Raw genomic sequence first — 17226 nt, 5'->3', positions numbered from 1 at the left:
ACAGATAAGATTGTACTTTCTCCTGTTTGGGACTTTACCAACAGTCACCCACCCTTTTGCAGAATCACTGACATCAGTGACAGTCGTGTCGCTTGTGTTTTATGAGTTATTAGTGCATCTCTGGGACGGGGGAGCCTGATGGGCTGCCGTCTATGGGGTCGCACAGAGTCGGACACGACTGAAGTGACTCAGCAGCAATGCATCTCTATGGGTCTGTATTAGCAGCTGTCACGCCATGTACAGGGATACCTGACTACTCCATCACATCTTCTAGTGTAGCCATGTCTGGGCTTTTACACATTGTAATGTACACCTTAACATTTAACCACTTTCTCTGAAGTTGCCTTTATTTATAACAAAGCACTTTGTTAACATTTTCAAAATTATGTGTGCAAATACATTAGGTGAAAAATCAGTTTCACTTGAGTGTTAAAGGTTCATTGAAACATTGGTCACAAAAGGGGACATTCGTATGATGGGGTTAAAGATCACTGCTGATCTTGACACCAATTCTGTGAGAAGGAATGCCAGGCCAGGGAACAATGTAGTAAAATCACTTTGAAACTATAAGGGCTTGATCATTTTTACAAGTCAGTCCTTTTGGTTTCATCTTCAAAGTGTATATCTTTCATGTCCCTTTCCCAGTTTCTACATTACCACACACCACTCCATCAAACCTCACTTTCTAAGACTCCCAACTTCTATGATACCCCATCAGGTCCTATCCTCCATGCAATGAAAAAATGAATACAACATATCTGTCATTTTCACTTCTGTGGCTTACTCGTATTATTCCAGCCTCCCAGAATCTTCTCATGCTCTTTTCCACCCATACAAAAGCTTCAAGATTTTAGCTCAGTGTCTATCTCTTTCCATGAAATTCCTAAATTACCCAAACTACATCAATCATGTATTACTGTAAATTATAGCAGTGTTGCTGTCCATGGGTTCCCCTGATAACTCAGCTGGTAAAGAATCCGCCTGCAATGCAGGAGACCGCGGTTCAATTCCTGGGTGGGGAAGATCCCCTGGAGAAGGGATAAGCTACCCACTCCAGTATTCTTGGGCTTCCCTGGTGGCTCAGCTGGTAAAGAATCTGCCAGCAATGCGGGAGTCCTGGTTCTATCCCTGGGTTGGGAAGATTCCCTGGAGAAAGGAAAGGCTACCCACTCCAGTATTCTGGCCTGGAGAATTCCATGGACTGTATAGTCTATGGGGTCACAAAGAGTAGGACACGACTGAGCGACTTTCACTCACTTTCCCAAACACAGTTTTCTCCGTTATTAACGTCTTATATTGGTGTGGCACACTTTTTATAAGTAGATGAACTACATCATTATTAACGAAAGTTCATAGTTTATACTAGGGAGTCACTCTTTGTGGCATACAGTTCTAAGAGTTCTGTCAAACACATAATGTTCATACGATTATATCCACCATTACAATAACAAAATAGTTTCACTTCCCTAAAAGTCCACTTCCCTTAACTTTCATCTCCTCTCTTAACCTTCCTTGGAAACCAGTATTTATTGAATGTGGAAACCAAGGAAGAGAGAATTAGGTAACTTCCCCAGTGTTGTAGAGTCAATGGACTGCAAAAACTATATTTTCAATCATTCTGCTCCATATTGTTGCACACTGTACATTCTACTGTAATTTAAATATGCATATTCTAATAATTAATTAGGAGTAAATGCCATGGGGCGGCAGCTGGGGAGGGAGTGGGGTTGGAGTGGGGGAAAGTGAAAGTGAAGTCGCTCAGTTGTGTCCGACTCTTTGCTACCCTGTGGACCGAAGCCTACCAGGCTCCTCTGTCCATGGGATTTTCCAGGCAAGAGTACTGGAGTGAGTCGCCATTTCCTTCTCCAGGGCATCTTCCTGACCCAGGGATCGAACCCGGGTCCCCGGCATTATAGGCAGACGCTTTTATTGTCTGAGCCACTAGGGAAGTGGTGGCTAAATTCAAGATCCAAAGGCATCTGAAAGAGTTATAAAGCCCTGCCCTATGGGTAGAGACAAGCGGGGCTGGGATCCTCAGCAGAGCTGCCATGTCACCCATCCTGCGTCCTCCTGAATGGAGTGGGAAATCAGCCTGTGGGATTTAACGCTGTCAAGGCTTTGCTCAATCCCTTGCTTGTATCTGGAATGCCTGCCCCACCTGCTTCTCAGCCCGATGCTTTCTCACTTAGCCCCATACCACCTCCTCCTAGGGACAGAAACTGTCTCCCTTCTCAGCACTTGCACTTGTCTGTCTCCCTGGCTAGAATGTGAATACCATGAGGACCGAAACTGGGGCTTATTTCTTACAGTCTCACTACCTGTGACACAGAGGCCCTAAATAAATATCTGCTAAACCAATGAGTGTGAGGAGCAAGGGGCCATAAAAAGGGCCCCCACACAGAGCCCTGGGGGTCAGGGACTTTAATAACATGAACCGGATGGGAGTGAATTGGAGCCCAGGACAGAAAAAGCAGAGATAGCATATTGAAAAGCAGAGACATTACTTCGCCAACAAAGGTCCATCTAGTCAAGGCTATGGTTTTTCCAGTGGTTGTGTATGGATGTGAGAACTGGACTGTGAAGAAGGCTGAGCGCCGAAGAATTGATGCTTCTGAACTGTGGTGTTGGAGAAGACTCTTGAGAGTCCCTTGGACTGCAAGGAGATCCAACCAGTCCATTCTGAAGGAGATCAACCCTGGGATTTCTTTGAAAGGAATGATGCTAAAGCTGAAACTCCAATACTTTGGCCACCTCATGCGAAGAGTTGACTCATTAGAAAAGACTCTGATGCTGGGAGGGATTGGGGGCAGGAGGAGAAGGGGATGACAGAGGATGAGATGGCTGGATGGCATCACCGACTCGATGGATGTGTGAGTGAACTCCGGGAGTTGCTGATGGACAGGGAGGCCTGGTGTGCTGTGATTCATGGGGTCGCAAAGAGTCGGACATGACTGAGCGACTGAACTGAACTGAACTGAAAGGCTCCAGGAGGTAGGGTGTGGCTTCTCCCATGCCTCACGCCCTCTGTGACCCAGAAAGAGGCTGCACACCTTGAGCTGAGTGCCCTGAGATGAATGGCGCAGGTGGACCCATGCCCCCAGGGATCACAGCCCTGCTGACTTAGCCACTGCAGCTGGGCTGATGTCCTGCCCTCGGGTTGTTGGGCTTAGAGCTCCCTGTGACTATCAGGTGGAGAGAGAAACAGGACAGGCTGGGGGAAGCAGCTTCTTAAGGTCTTTGCTTAAGTTTAACTGAAGTCAGTCTGGCACTGTCATCTGGCATTAAATTCAATCTGTTATACTGAACATCTGAAAGTACCAAATATAGAAAGCTGCTTTGTGGTGGGAAAGGCAGCTAAGCGTTTATTCATGCTCATTAGCTGGCAAAGTTCATTTCCATACTGCTGAGTACACAGACTGAAAGCGTTTCCCTCTAGCACAGCTGTTTTCACAGCGCATACATCCTCTGCACCTTTCAAATGCTGGCTTCTCAGTCACTGCCCTTGCAGTGATGTCAGAAATAGAAAACCATTGACAATCTTCATTCTTCCTGCAGCTGAAGAGTGTTGTGGAGGGAAGTTTTGTGGTTGCCTCAATCTGGCGTGACTGGAAAGTGGGTTGTTTTGATTATTTAGTCTGTTAATCAGGTTTTTAAAATCACAAGGCAATCCCCAGTCTTAAACCATGTGGCACATACTTTAACATGACTTGAAAGGCATGAGTAATCTTCTAAAGCCTCAGGATCATATATTTTATGACTGTACTATGAACACCTGGAAATCCTTGGCAATAGATTTGCAGTTAATATAGTAAGAGCTTCAACTGACGTCAGACCAATTCTGGACTTGTATTTCTATCACTGAGACTTGGAGTTGTTGTTGCTTCTTGTCACTAATCTCAACTAAGATTTTTCGAACACCAACAGGCCTGATGGAGTAATTAAAAGAACAGAGTTGGGAGGTCAGGTGGGGGTATGTGATCTAATGCAGTGCTCCTCAACTATAGCGAGTATACCAATCACCGAAGACCTTGTCGAAACATAAGAGTTGAGGTTTGTAGAGCTGGATTGAGGCCTGACCTTCTGCACCTGCACAGGTGAGGCTGTTGTTGCCGCTGTTGCATGACAGGTCCACTCTCATACTCTAGACCAGCACACTTACACAGTGCTGTATGTCAATTACGTCTCATTAAAATTAAAGGGAAAAATGCTCCATGGTAGATATTAATATGTTAACCAAACCAATGAAGCAAGTACAGTAATTAACATTAATAATGTTACTATTTATTATCTGTCAGGAAGTGTGCTAAACCACCGTATGTGCATTACTGCGCTTAATCTTTGCACAATCTTGCGAGGTTGGATTTATTCATTTCCAACTTGAAGAATTGAGATTTGACTCGATAGGCTCTGAGTATAAAACCAGGACCTATGGTAAGAATGATAAGGCCCTGGATTCCAGCTCTGCATAAAGGATGACTGTCTGATTATCTCATAGTTAATGCTATGAAAAATAATGGAAACAAGGACTATGAAAGAGTAAATTCCTCAGTCACTGGGGTGTTTCGTCAAAGGCTGGCAGAGGTGCTACCGAGGGACTTGATCACACACAGAGCTTCTCTGCTCAAGATCCATTCTGGACAAGATGACCTACAAGTGTATTAGAGTTCATCCGAAGCCATTGCCTCCCCTAAACTCAGCACTACTTTCTTCACAAGCAGAGTCTGTCTCTGACAGCGCATTCCAGCACTTAGCACCCATGTGTGTTGACCAAGATGACAGGACAACTCTGTCCACCCACGGGACTCAAGTCTCTGCTGAGTTTTTTCCAGGGAGTACAGTAATGATTTGTTATTCCCTATAGAGTCATGAAATATTTCTTTTTAAACCCCAGAGTTTAAAGGAGAAATGTGGAAGTTATCTACCTGGGTCTCATTTTAGAGACGAGGAATCTAAGAGAAATGATCCTCTCAGGACCACGAAAATGAGTAAAGGACTTCTGACGACCAGAACTCAGCCCACTGACTCTGACTCATTACCTTTCCTCTACCCCTTCTGAGGAATGAGCTTGTTTGCACAGTCGCAGTCAGCCTAGTGTAGGAGATGCTGCGGGAGCTCACCAGGAGGACACGTGATACCAGGGAAAATCTCTAAGGGGACTCTTCTGTGAGTGGGGCTGGACCAGAGGCACAAAGGTGGGAAGACTTCTACATGGTTTTATTTGAAATACCTCCTAGAACTGTTCAATATTTTATCTTTAAATTATTTTTAAAAATCATACTTTTTTGGACTTAGCAAAGAGATCTCCACTTTGATGTCTGAGCCCTGGAGAGAAACACGGACATTTTGTATTCAGATAGAACACTTCTGTAATCTAAAGACAGGGTAACCACGCTCCTTCAGAAAACTCACTCCATTGCTGGATGGCACTAGCTGATAACTGTGTTTTCTTTTCCAGCTCACCCAAAGCTATTTTTTCAGAGCTAATTGAAATTAATCAAAGTAGAAGTACATTCTGACTAATTAATGCATACATGATTTAAAAATCTTAGGAGAAGGTGCCATATGTTTAGCACAAGAAACATCCTTGTCCTTGATCCAAATCATTAGTGACTTTCTTTCATTGTTCTGTATAAACAACTGACTCTCATCATGAGAACCTGGCGTCAGGTTAAGATCCTGGAGAGCCTTATGAATCAAAGAAGGAACGGCATTTTTGTTAAGTAGGTTATATTCTACTTACAACTGAGCTTCTTTTTAACAGGGGAGTCTCAAAGGTCTAAGGTTAGCACCATGCAAAAATGTGAAACCAAGTGCTAGCCTCCAAAAAGTTAATAGACATTAAAAATGAAGAAACACCACAAGGTCGAAGCCTTGTAAATGCCAAATGGGAGACACATATAAACCCGCTACAGATTCCTGTTCCCAGGCAGGCATGATCTCATGTGGGGCTGGATCCACCTGAGTGGAATGACTTGAGCTGGAACATGAAGAAACATTGATAAAGAGTGAGAAGCAGGGTTTCTGAGGCTACCCTGACAAAGTACCACAACCTGGGTGTCTTAAAAACAACAGAAATTTGTCCTCTCACAGTTCTGGAGGCTGGAAGTCCAAAATTAAGGTGTTAGCAGGGCTATGCTCCCTCCAGAGGCTCTGTGGAGAATGTGTGTCTTAACGTGAGCAACTGCGACCAAACGGCACAGACTGCGAGGCGAGCCCAGGTCAAGGGGCTAGCAGATTCGGCTCCTGCGAGAACCCGCTCCCTGTCCTGGAGACAGCTGCCTTCTTGCTGTCTGCTCCCATGGCAAGAGGCTCTGTGTCGCTCCTTTCTCATAATGGTATTAATCCCAGCGTGAAGGCACCACCCTCATCCAAGCCTAATTACCCCCCACTTGAAAATGCCGTCATGTTGAGGGTTAGGGCTTCAACATATGAACTGGGGGCAGGGGAGTGGGGGGAGACACAGATACAAACACTGTAAGAGTGTTTCCTGGCTCTTCCAGGCTCCAGGAGAATCAGAATTTTTTGACTGGTAGCCCCATCACTCCAATCTCTGCCTCCATCTTCTTACACCTGCCCCTACATGCCTATCTTTTCTCTGTGTGTTTCCTATGAGGACGCTGGTCATTGAATTTGGGTCATTAAGCCAGGATGCTCATCTCAAGATTCTTAAGTTATGTCTTTTATGAAATAAGATAACACTGACAGGTTCCAAGGACTAGGATGTAGATATATCTTTGGGGGAAGAGGGAGAGACCATTTAGCCTATTACTCAGGGCAAGAGGGACCACTCTGCTAGAGACTGCCAGGAAAGTGACTCATCTGGGGTGAGAATAGAGAGGTGATTTTGGTTGTGGTGGGAGCTTAGGTAAGGTGTAGAGGGAGATAAGCTGGACTCGATGGTCGGGCCAGGGTATGTGGGACCATAGAGAGATATGAGATTATTCCAAGGAAATCTCCTATCTTGCCTCTGTCCCATTTATTACATGCTTACTTCTGGACCTTTAGTATTTTAATAGCATCACAGACTCAGACTTTCCCCTCTCTAGGGGAAAAAAAAAAACGGTTGAGTCAGTTTGTGTCACATTTGCCTCTATAGCTCTCAGAGATAAGTCCAGTAACTGCAAAACTAGTAAGCTGTGCTCTCAGCAAAAGCATCTGAGGCAGGTTCTGCCTTCCTGTAACTTGCACTATGACCAGGGCCAGTTGTGAATAAACACATCGATTCTCTTAAGGTTCCCCTTGTGGTTTCTACCAAACTCGTGGTTCTAAAACCCACCAAAATACATTTGCTCTGCTACTCTAGAATTACAGATCAGTTTGCATGGTTCAGCAACCTCCAGAAGTGTTTGAATATGCAGTTTGGTTTCTTGTGCTCTTCAATGTGTGGAAGGCAGCTACCTGGCATAGGCAGGCATGCAAAGTGACAAGGAAATCCTGATTATTTAAATACATCATTTTAGCCAAAGTTTTCATTTCTTCCTATATCAAATGTTTGCTTTAACTTTACAAGACTTAGGGTAGAAATATAGAGAACTGAGTCTTGTATCTTTGCCTTTCCTATTTTCAGTGCATAATGTCACAACTATGGGTATGACCAAAGCCTAGGCTGTAAGGAAAAGTAAAATGCTCAGAAGGTGGGAAGGGGGGGGGGGGGGATTCCAAAAAACTAAGATGGAACTGTATAGGTAATTATTTTTCTCTGTTGGAACCACCAGAAAAATAACAGCTCTAGACAAACAGACCTGGAGGATCCTTTTGATTGCTTCCCACATCCGTGTTATTCTTGCCACTGCATGTACAGAGGTTTTGGCTTCTGGAGGTTTGTTTAAACAACAATCATTTGTACACAGGACACAAGGAACTGGAGTTAACTTCTAAAGAAGCCTTGCAGCATCAAAACAAACCCAGTGTTCTTCAAATATATAGTTGATTGACCCTCTACCACTTATTAGCTGTGTAACTCTAAATCAGCAGTTAATTGGGCCATACTTTCTCTCTGAAGTGTAGAAAAATACAAACCTCATTGGATTGTTTTGAGATTCCAAAGGAGAGTAGGAAAGGATGTTGTGAGCTTGAATGATGCTATCAGTTGCTTATTAACTTCTAGAGTCCCTGGCTGATTTTTCTTCTCAGAGCAGCCTAGACAGAAGCCAGACTGCCTTGTAGCTCAAGGATGAGACAGGGAAGCAGTTGCTGCGGCAGTACTGCTTGAGGGCTCCTGGAACTCCTGCTTCTGGAACGTGAATCTGTATCAAACACTTACATAGCACTTACTATGCGCAGACTCTCTTCTAACTTAAACAACTGGCACAGCCTTAAAAGAAACCTAGATACAGAGGGGTCAAGGACCTTGCCCAAGGTCAAACAGCTTACAAACAGTCCATGATTTAAACTCAGGCTATTTGCTCTCAAGCAACTTCATGCTCTTTGCCTTTTATTTTCTGTGACCATCACAGAACAGTGTGATGCAATCATGCCACTCCCAAGCCACTCTTCCTTGAGGAGTCTTTCTCGTGGTATTTATTCAGTCTATACTTATAAAAGACAGCAGGTAAATTTCAGCATCTAAAGACAATACAAATTAAAAGAAACAAATGGGACTACATATTTTCAGTACCCAGATAGCTGAAATTACAAACACCTAAACATTATAGCTTTAATTCACTCTTCTTGGCAAATTCTCTCCCATTCAACTCCTATAGTTTTAAGGGTTCTGGCACCAAGCCCAGCCAGTATGGGCTCCCTGGAGTGCAGCATAATCTAAGAGCTTGCAGAAATAAACCCTCATCAGGTGACCCTGGGAGAGCTCAAAGTTCCACTTCAGATTACCCCAGGGACAAGAGGGCAACAAGAATAAATTGCATAATTGTATGGAGATTTATGTAGCAATAGACCTCTCCATTTCAAATCTCCTGCAATAATGAGTGAAGCACTTGTTAAATTATTTTGGAAGGATACATTTCCTGATTTCTTACACAGCAAATGCTACAACGCATTAAAAAAAAAAATAACGGAAGCTACGTTGTCTCTATAATTCACAGTCTTCCCAATCAGAGCGATCTCACATTTGTAGTGGTCTGTTCAGCTGTTCTGTCTTTAGTAGCTTCACATCCCCTGCTCATGGTCTTTTAATAATAGGTTCTCAATGGATAATGAAGAAATAAAACTTAGGACATATAGAACTCTTTCAAAAAGGACCAAAAAAATTATAATAATAAAGGAGAAAGAGAGAGAAAAAAACCCTATTCATTCAACTCTAGCACAATCTGGCTTCTGAAATGTGTTACTTTGAAAGTTCTAGGGAGGAAATGTAAGGGGGCAGTGGGAAAAAGACAAGAGGAAATTACTCATGTTTTACAAGTTTCAAAATAGCAATTCTCTCTCCCACATAGACATCTCTTAATATATGTACAGAGCTTTGTGAATTGCAGTCTTTCTACCTAGTAACCACAGGCTTATTTAATCCACCCTTATCAAATGTCTAGCATGTGCTAGCTTAGGTACTTCGTATTTATTATTTCACTTAGATCTCAAAAGGAAGCAAAATTACCTATATATCACAGCTGAAAAAAATCAAGGCTCAGAAGTTTTCTATTACATGACAAGGTCATCCAGCTAGCAAAGAGCAGAGCCAATGTGAACACAAGTCAGTTTCAACAAAGACAGTCTTCTGTTCCATACTTTCCAATAGAGCAGGTTGTTCGGAGAAAACATTTAGAGATTTCATCACTTGCCATAAAAAAAGAAAAACTCAACACAGAGATCTTTGTTCATTTTCTGAAATCTTTGTTTAGATGTCTGTCACTGGAAGGAGGGAGCTTGGGAACGTGTAATTTTTTGCTCCTGTTCCCCACGTGTCCCTGGCCATACATTCCAATCTGCCCTTGAGACAGGGCTATTTGCTGCTGGTGTTCAGTAAATTCAGCCCAATAATTTGGAGTTGCTATGTACAAAGCCCTGTGCTGGTGCCATGAGAGCTCAAAAGATGTGTAAATAAGACCCAGGACTCAAAGAACCATATACTCATTCAACCAGTGAATTAACCAAAGGAGAGGAGAGAACAGGACTGTGTTAAGCATGGCATTAGCCAAACCGAAGGTTCTCAAACAGAACATTTGTAAAGGCTTCTCTCAACTCCTGTCTGTAGGCCTGACAGAACTGGGGTACCCTTTTTCTCTGTTCCTCTTTTCTCATGAACAGACTTGAACCAGCCTTTCACACCCCCCACTCCAAGGAAACCTCCTGGCCATGTCACCAATGACCTGCATCATCAACGGTCATTCTCAGCTTCACTTTGACCTATCAAACAGCCACATTAAAGTATTGCAATTCACATAAATTGCATGTATGTTGGCAATTATGTACAGTGAGCATATAGTATTAATTTTCTAAAAATTATTTTCAAAGAGATAAAGCAATAAATGATTTAAGAAAAATCACAAAATTCTAAAAAGCAGAGCAGTTTCACATGAATCAGTCTAGCTAAAGGGGAGAGCTGAGCCAAAGTCTGGGATGAGAAGAACAGTGACGCAAAGACTGACTTTGAACACTACAAGGAATGGGGTATGAAGACAACAGTCAGAAGGGACCAACAATCTATTCTTCGTATAAACTGAGTTCCTTTAGTTGGGGATTTCCTGCAAGAATAGATTCCTACTGAGTTAAGATGCTATATCTGAAAGACGGTCTACTTCAAAGAGATCCACTTCTTATGCAGAGTATCAGGGTCCTTAAAACCAGAGTATTTCAGTTCTGGGTCTGTAATTGGCCAAAGTGAAGGGAGTTCATTAATAATTGTTTCTAAAATTTACAGACGCTCTTTCTCCAGTGAGTTTCACTGGCTTTTAGCCAGTGAAAATACTAAATATTCTCTTTCATCCCTATAGAGGAAATGGGATGTGAGTTTTGTCTCCATTTAATAGATGGGAGAACTGAGGTGAACCTCACTTGCCAGAAGTTCCTCCAATGGCAGAATATAAAGACTGTAGCAGTCACCTCTTGACTTCAACCTGCTAATATCATTAAGGGGTGAAAATGTGGCACTCACGCTACCGTTCACCCTGCCTGTGCCCACAGCCATAGCTGAAAATAGGACATTCTCTCCCACTGAACCCAGACTCAACCGCAGAATACTTCTCAACACAATGCTCTAAGTAGCAACTACCGATAGCTAGGTGCTGGCATGGGGAAAAGTGAAAAACACACACCCATGCAAGAACAAGGCCGAGCAAAACAGAATGGAGTCAGAATTTAATTCCTGTTTTCTCTTGTTTTGCTAAGTCGCGTCAGTCGTGTCTGACTCTGTGCAACCCCATAGACGGCAGCCCACCAGGCTCCCCCGTCCCTGGGATTCTCCAGACAAGAACACTGGAGTGGGTTGCCATTTCCTTCTCCAATGCATGAAAGTGAAAAGTGAAAGTAAAGTCGCTCAGTTGTGTCCGACCCTCAGAGACCCCATGGACTGCAGCCTACCAGGCTCCTCCGTCCATGGGATTTTCCAGGCAAGAGTACTGGAGTGGGGTGCCAATGCCTTCTCCCTTTCTCTTGTTTTAGGTACAGGTTATGCCAGATGTTCAATATATCAAATATAGCTCATATATTTTAAATTCTGTTACATTATTCTCTAAAAGTACTTTGTTAATGTGTATAAAATAAGATACATTTTAAAAGTACACATTCATATACACATTGTATACTTCCATGGACTTCTCCACAATACTACAGAGGTAAGGGTAGGTACATGTATGATAGCTGCAAAAGTTTCTGGGACACAAAGTAGAACTCTTCACTATGAAATTTTAGGTTTTCTACAAATAGGAATGAAATTCAAAGTAATGTCAACTATAATAAAAATAAATGTTAATATGAATTCAGCACCTACTATGACTCTAACCCTAGATTAAATGCTTTAGTTCTAATCCTCACAATAATCTTATGAGAAAAGAATGATTTTTCTAATTTCATTGATGAGAAAACTGAAGTTTTAGAGAATCTAAGGTTGCAGAAACAAATATCAAGTGGAACCAAGATTGGAGAGTTCAAGTTCTAATCACTAGGCATAACTTCCTAAAATTATCTTGATAAAATTATATTTATGGACTGTTCCCACTGACAAAACGAGGCATTCTGTATATGAAATTTGAAGAGTCCTAGTATTCAAGTTGAAAGATCACAGAACTCTTTGCTTGGGTTTTTAAGGCTGTAAGTTGTAAACTACATCTTAGATTCAATTTGTAGAAGTGAAAAAACACAGATCACATTTAACACCCAGATCTCATCATTTTATCCTTTAAGGAAGCAAACTCCTCTAACAGATATTTAGAAAGGAGAGTATCCACACATAAATGAGGGCTCCTTGAGATTTTATGTGAGGGGGTTCTTGGAGAGGAAAAACAAGTTCAAGTTCAGTTCAAGAAACAAGGACAAGGGCAAATTCAGTGGGAGGAACTGAGAGAGAGCCAGGTGGCTGGCATATAGAGACCTAATGTCACCTGGTGATGGTGGTGAGAATTTATATGAAAATGAATCTAGAAGACCACGTCTTTCAGCCAAGGTTGTACTGAAAGTTTATACATTTAATGCCGCTTCCCTGTCACCATATGAGCTCCAAACATGAAAAATATACAAAGATATAAAAATGTAGGGTTTTTTCCCTTTGGTATGTCTGTGTGATTTAAAAAAAAAAAAGAAAGAAAGATTAATTATCTCATGGATAAGACACAAAATAGAAATGCAAAGAATACTGCAGACAGATGTGTCCAGGAGTTCTATTCCTGTGCGCTCATAAAGCTAAAAATATCCCCAGAAAAAGGCTGAGACCTGAGCTAGCTTACTGCTGGAAATCAGAGAATGTGGAGGGGGAAGCCGTACACCATGATGAAAGACTTTACAATCTGCCTATCCAGGGAGATGGCAGGAGGCAGACAGCCTCAGCACCCAGATCTGACCATGCTGCATGCTGGCCTGGTGGTGGTTCTTAGATAGTCATAGTTGCTGTGAACAGAAGTCCCAGCTAGAAACAGAAGATTTCACTCTGGACTGGGGTCATCAGAGATAGGAAGTAGGTAACAGGAAATTCTGAGCTAGGGCAGGATGAGTACAGAGAGAGGGATGGGGGAAAGCAAGTGCAAAATCACACCCTAAACTGTAATTCCAAAGCACATGAGAAACACTAGCATTAATGCAGATGGCCAGTAAATTTAACATCTGACTTATCTCCTCCAGATGGAATTAACAGAACCTAGAAATGACTTTAATCTGGAGCTTTAAAAACAAGTAGGTTGTTACACAGATTATTTTCATTGGCTGTATTTTAAAATTCCTCAAATAAAATTTCTTATTATATCTAAATCTTCAAGTTTTAAATGTTGAACTTGAACTATGGAGAGATTGGAAACACAGCGTGATCATTATATTTAGCATCTGAAAGACCCCTGGATAAGGCTGTGTTCCCTAAGAGTCATGAAGTAAGAACTTCCATGGTCCCTGCATTTCTGCAGCATGTTCAGAGACTAAAAGACCATCGTGGGATGGTGTGTGATGGAGAAATGGACATGAATTGCCAAGGTGGACAACACAGAGGGAAAAGCTGAGCCAATCCTATAACAGAACATTTATTTTGACCGAAGGATGGAAAAATGGACATAATAAGAAAAGATCCCTAAAAAATAAACATAGCTTTATAACTAGATTCTGGAGAAGGAAATGGCGGCCTCCTCCAGTATTCTTGCCTGGAGAATCCAATGGACAGAGGAGCCTGGCAGGCTACAGTCCATGGGGTCACAAGAGTCGAACACAACTTAGCAACCACACCACCACCACCACCACAACTAGATCCAGGTTAAAGCTGGAATGCTTTGCCGTGCTACATGCTCAGCTGCTTCAGTCATGTCTGACTCTTTGCAACCTCATGGACTGTAGCCTGGAAGCCTCCTCAGTCCGTGGGATTTTTTTTCAGGCAAGAATACTGGAGTGGGTTGCCACTCCCTCCTCCAGGGGGTCTTCTTGACCCAGGAATTGAACCTGTGTCTCCTGGTTGCAGGTGGATTCTTTACCGCTGAGCCACCAGGGAAGACCCAGAGTTGGAATAAACTTATTAAAGTCTCCATCTTCTCTGCCACAGAACAAAAGTAAGTATTGATATTTATAAAGCAAAATTACATGCACATTAAATTGAGAGATCCTAAATATAAATGATGATCATTTGATGAATGAATGGCTGAATGATCAACCCATTCTAAGTCAGAAAAAACGGTGAGGCATCACGCATATTCTTCTTACTCTTTATGTTGGAACTCAAAAACAAAAGCTCTGTGAAAAACCAAATCAATCAGTTTCCAGTAACACATCAAAAACATGTTTCTGTGGCATCCAGTCCTAGAATTTCATTTCCCTGCTCCAACTGCTATGCTGTTATATATAAGCACTGGCTGCTTGAATGAATCACATGCTATCCCTTTATCCAAGGAGGACACAGGAATAGATGCTACTAAGTGCAAAACACTGGGGGAAAATAATACACTTTGCTTTAATCCCAACCAGATTTGTGGCTGACGGAAAGAAATGCTCCCATGCAAAGCTGACAAACAGGGTGAGATTAGCCACCCTCATGAAACTAGAATTCCTAGGGAGCCATGATGTATTCAGGAGGAGGGCATGGCAACCCACTCCAGTAATCTTGCCTGGAGAATCCCATGGACAGAGGAGCCTGGAGGGCCACAGTCCATGGGGTCACAAAGAGTTGGACACAACTGAGCAACTAAGCATAGCACAGCGCAGCACAGCACATGATGCATCAGACAAGGAATAATTATCATCATTTGTTTTTAACCCCAGAAGGAGGTGATGACAGTAATGGGTGAAAAAATTATTCTTCCTAACCTCTCAGGGGAGATCTTGGAGAACTCCCCAGATACCCCTATGGTAAAATCTCATTTGTCTGGAATTATAGATTCTAATGCTACAAAGCAGTATTGAGAGGTGACAAGCTCCCTATCTGAGGCAGTTTTGGAATGGAAAGACCCGTGATGACGTGTCATAAATGTGTGGATGTGCCAGAGCTGGGTGGTTGCTGGATTGTTGCTTCCAAATCTGGAATCAAAGACTCAGGGTCAATTTAGGTCAGTGCGTCCCATGGAGGAAAGGCAAGGCCAGCACAGACTACAGACGTTGAAAAGGCTCTGAGACCACTTTGGCTGTTAAACCTGCAGCTTTTGGACAGCTCACTCTCTACTTAACTGAAGGTGAAAGAATTATAATGATTAATGTGCATTTACTGTCATGGATCTAAAACCAGCAAATTCTGCCAACAGGGATTTTTTAAGAAAGGAAACCAAGGAACAACATATAATTAGCTGACAGTTTTTTAGGAGTTAATTATTCAATCCTTTGTTTCACTTCTTCCTACTTAATTCCTTTTGACCACTTCTCTATTGACTTGCTTCCCTTGCCCATTAGAGAAGTGAAGCAGGTGAGACTCTAAGTTATAAGGGGGCATTCTGTGGTTGGAAGCAGTCATAAAAAGTTTGGTAAAGGGAAGGAAAGGAGGGCAGGAGGATATTATAATTACTGGAAAAGTGATTGTTTGCTTTTTTGTTTTGGTTAGCGGGGTATAAAGGAAAGTGTGGGCTCTGAAGTCAAACAGAATGAGCTTTGGTTTCTTGTTTCTGCCACTTAATACACAATCTGTGTGTCCTCAGGCAGAATAACTTCATTGGTCTGACTCAGCTTCCTTACAGAGAAAACAGGAATATCAATATCTGTGTTGGAAGACAGTGGCAACAATTGAATAAAATAATGCAAAGAGCCAAATACAAATTTTCCCATCCAGCAGACTCTCAAGCTACATTATGAAAATTATCTAAAATTTACTCCTCTCAGATAACTGCTGCTGCTGCTGCTAAGTCGCTTCAGTCGCGTCCGACTTTGTGCGACCCCATAGACAGCAGCCCACCAGGCTCCCCCGTCCCTGGGATTCTTCAGGCAAGAACACTGGAGTGGGTTGCCATTTCCTTCTCCAATGCATGAAAGTGAAAAGTGAAAGTGAAGTTGCTCAGTCGTGTCCAACTCTTTAGCGACCCCATGGACTGCAGCCCACCAGGCTCCTCCGTCCGTGGGCTTTTCCAGGCAAGAGTGCTGGAGTGGGGTGCCATCGCCTTCTCCGATAACTAAAACATGACTAAAAGCAAATGTTCCCAAAATGAGAAGTAGGAGTTCCCAAGTAAATGTACACACTTTAATCTGCAAACTTCTTGATTTAAATTTGCTCTTGAAATTTCCATTAAACTTTACCTGTCGACTTCCTTGCTTGGAAGAGCAGCTGCTTGTGCTCCTTGAAGGTGAGACCAATTTTTGGGATACCGCAAGGCTCTTCTCATCACTCATCTTGAATGGCGTGTCACTTGGCCTCAGTGTAGTCAGAATGCCATCAGAAGACAGTCGAGCAGGGAGTATAGATATGGAAGTCCCACACAGGCAGGTGGCTCAGCTTTTATCCAATATGTTTTAAAACCATTTTGGATGCCCTAGAGAAAATCCCTAAAACCAAAATAAAAGAATTAGCAAAAAAGTCCCAGGCATCAGACATCATCTATAATTAGCCACTGAATGTCTGAAAGTTGTTTATCCACACTACAGATTACAGAGCCATGATGGTTAGTCATATCAGGGGCTGGAAAGGAAAAGATGCTTTATACCTATCTCTTATTGAAAATTATGGTGGTGGTTTTTCATATATGTGGTTTTTCATGTAGCTTTGCAATATGACAGGCTAAAGAACACTAGTAGAAAATCTGAGTCCAGACACACAGAAAATCTGTACCATAAAAAACATCCCAAACCACAGTGAGATACCACTTCACACCCATGATGATAGATATAATCAAAAACCTGAAAAATAACAAGTGTTGGAAGAAACTGAAACCTCCAGGTATTCCTTCTAGAAATTCAAAATGGTGCAGCTGTAATTGACAACAGTCTGGCAGATTTTTAGAAGTTAAACATAGAATTATCCTATGATTCAGCACTTACACTCCTAGGTATATACCAAAAGAATTGAAAAAAGTATTTTAACAAAAATTTGCACAAGAAGGTTCACAGCAACGCTATTTACTCCCAATAGCCAAAGGTAGAAATAACCCAAATGTCCATCGACTGATGAACGAATAAATTACATACTGTAAGTGATAGGGGTCTGGATGTTTGTGCCTCCCCCCAACCCCACCATCC

General features: G+C 42.3%; 1 protein-coding gene across 4 annotated transcripts in view; it reads right to left on the bottom strand.

Annotated features, from left to right (window-relative positions):
- The window catches only part of OSBPL3 (oxysterol binding protein like 3), a 95860-nt gene extending 79477 nt beyond the window's left edge, over window positions 1–16383 (bottom strand). For all 4 annotated transcript variants that reach the window (XM_068972624.1, XM_068972626.1, XM_068972627.1 and 1 more), the window contains exon 1: window positions 16291–16383. In XM_068972624.1, the coding sequence (XP_068828725.1) occupies window positions 16291–16383 (93 nt within the window). The remainder of the gene's footprint in view (window positions 1–16290) is intronic.
- Window positions 16384–17226: the final 843 nt, after the last annotated feature.

This window comes from Capricornis sumatraensis, chromosome 5 (genome assembly GCF_032405125.1).
Source record: "Capricornis sumatraensis isolate serow.1 chromosome 5, serow.2, whole genome shotgun sequence".
In the NCBI taxonomy this organism is placed as follows: domain Eukaryota; kingdom Metazoa; phylum Chordata; class Mammalia; order Artiodactyla; family Bovidae; genus Capricornis; species Capricornis sumatraensis.
Note: the sequence above shows the minus strand (reverse complement) of the source record. Positions and strands in the feature narration are given on the sequence as shown.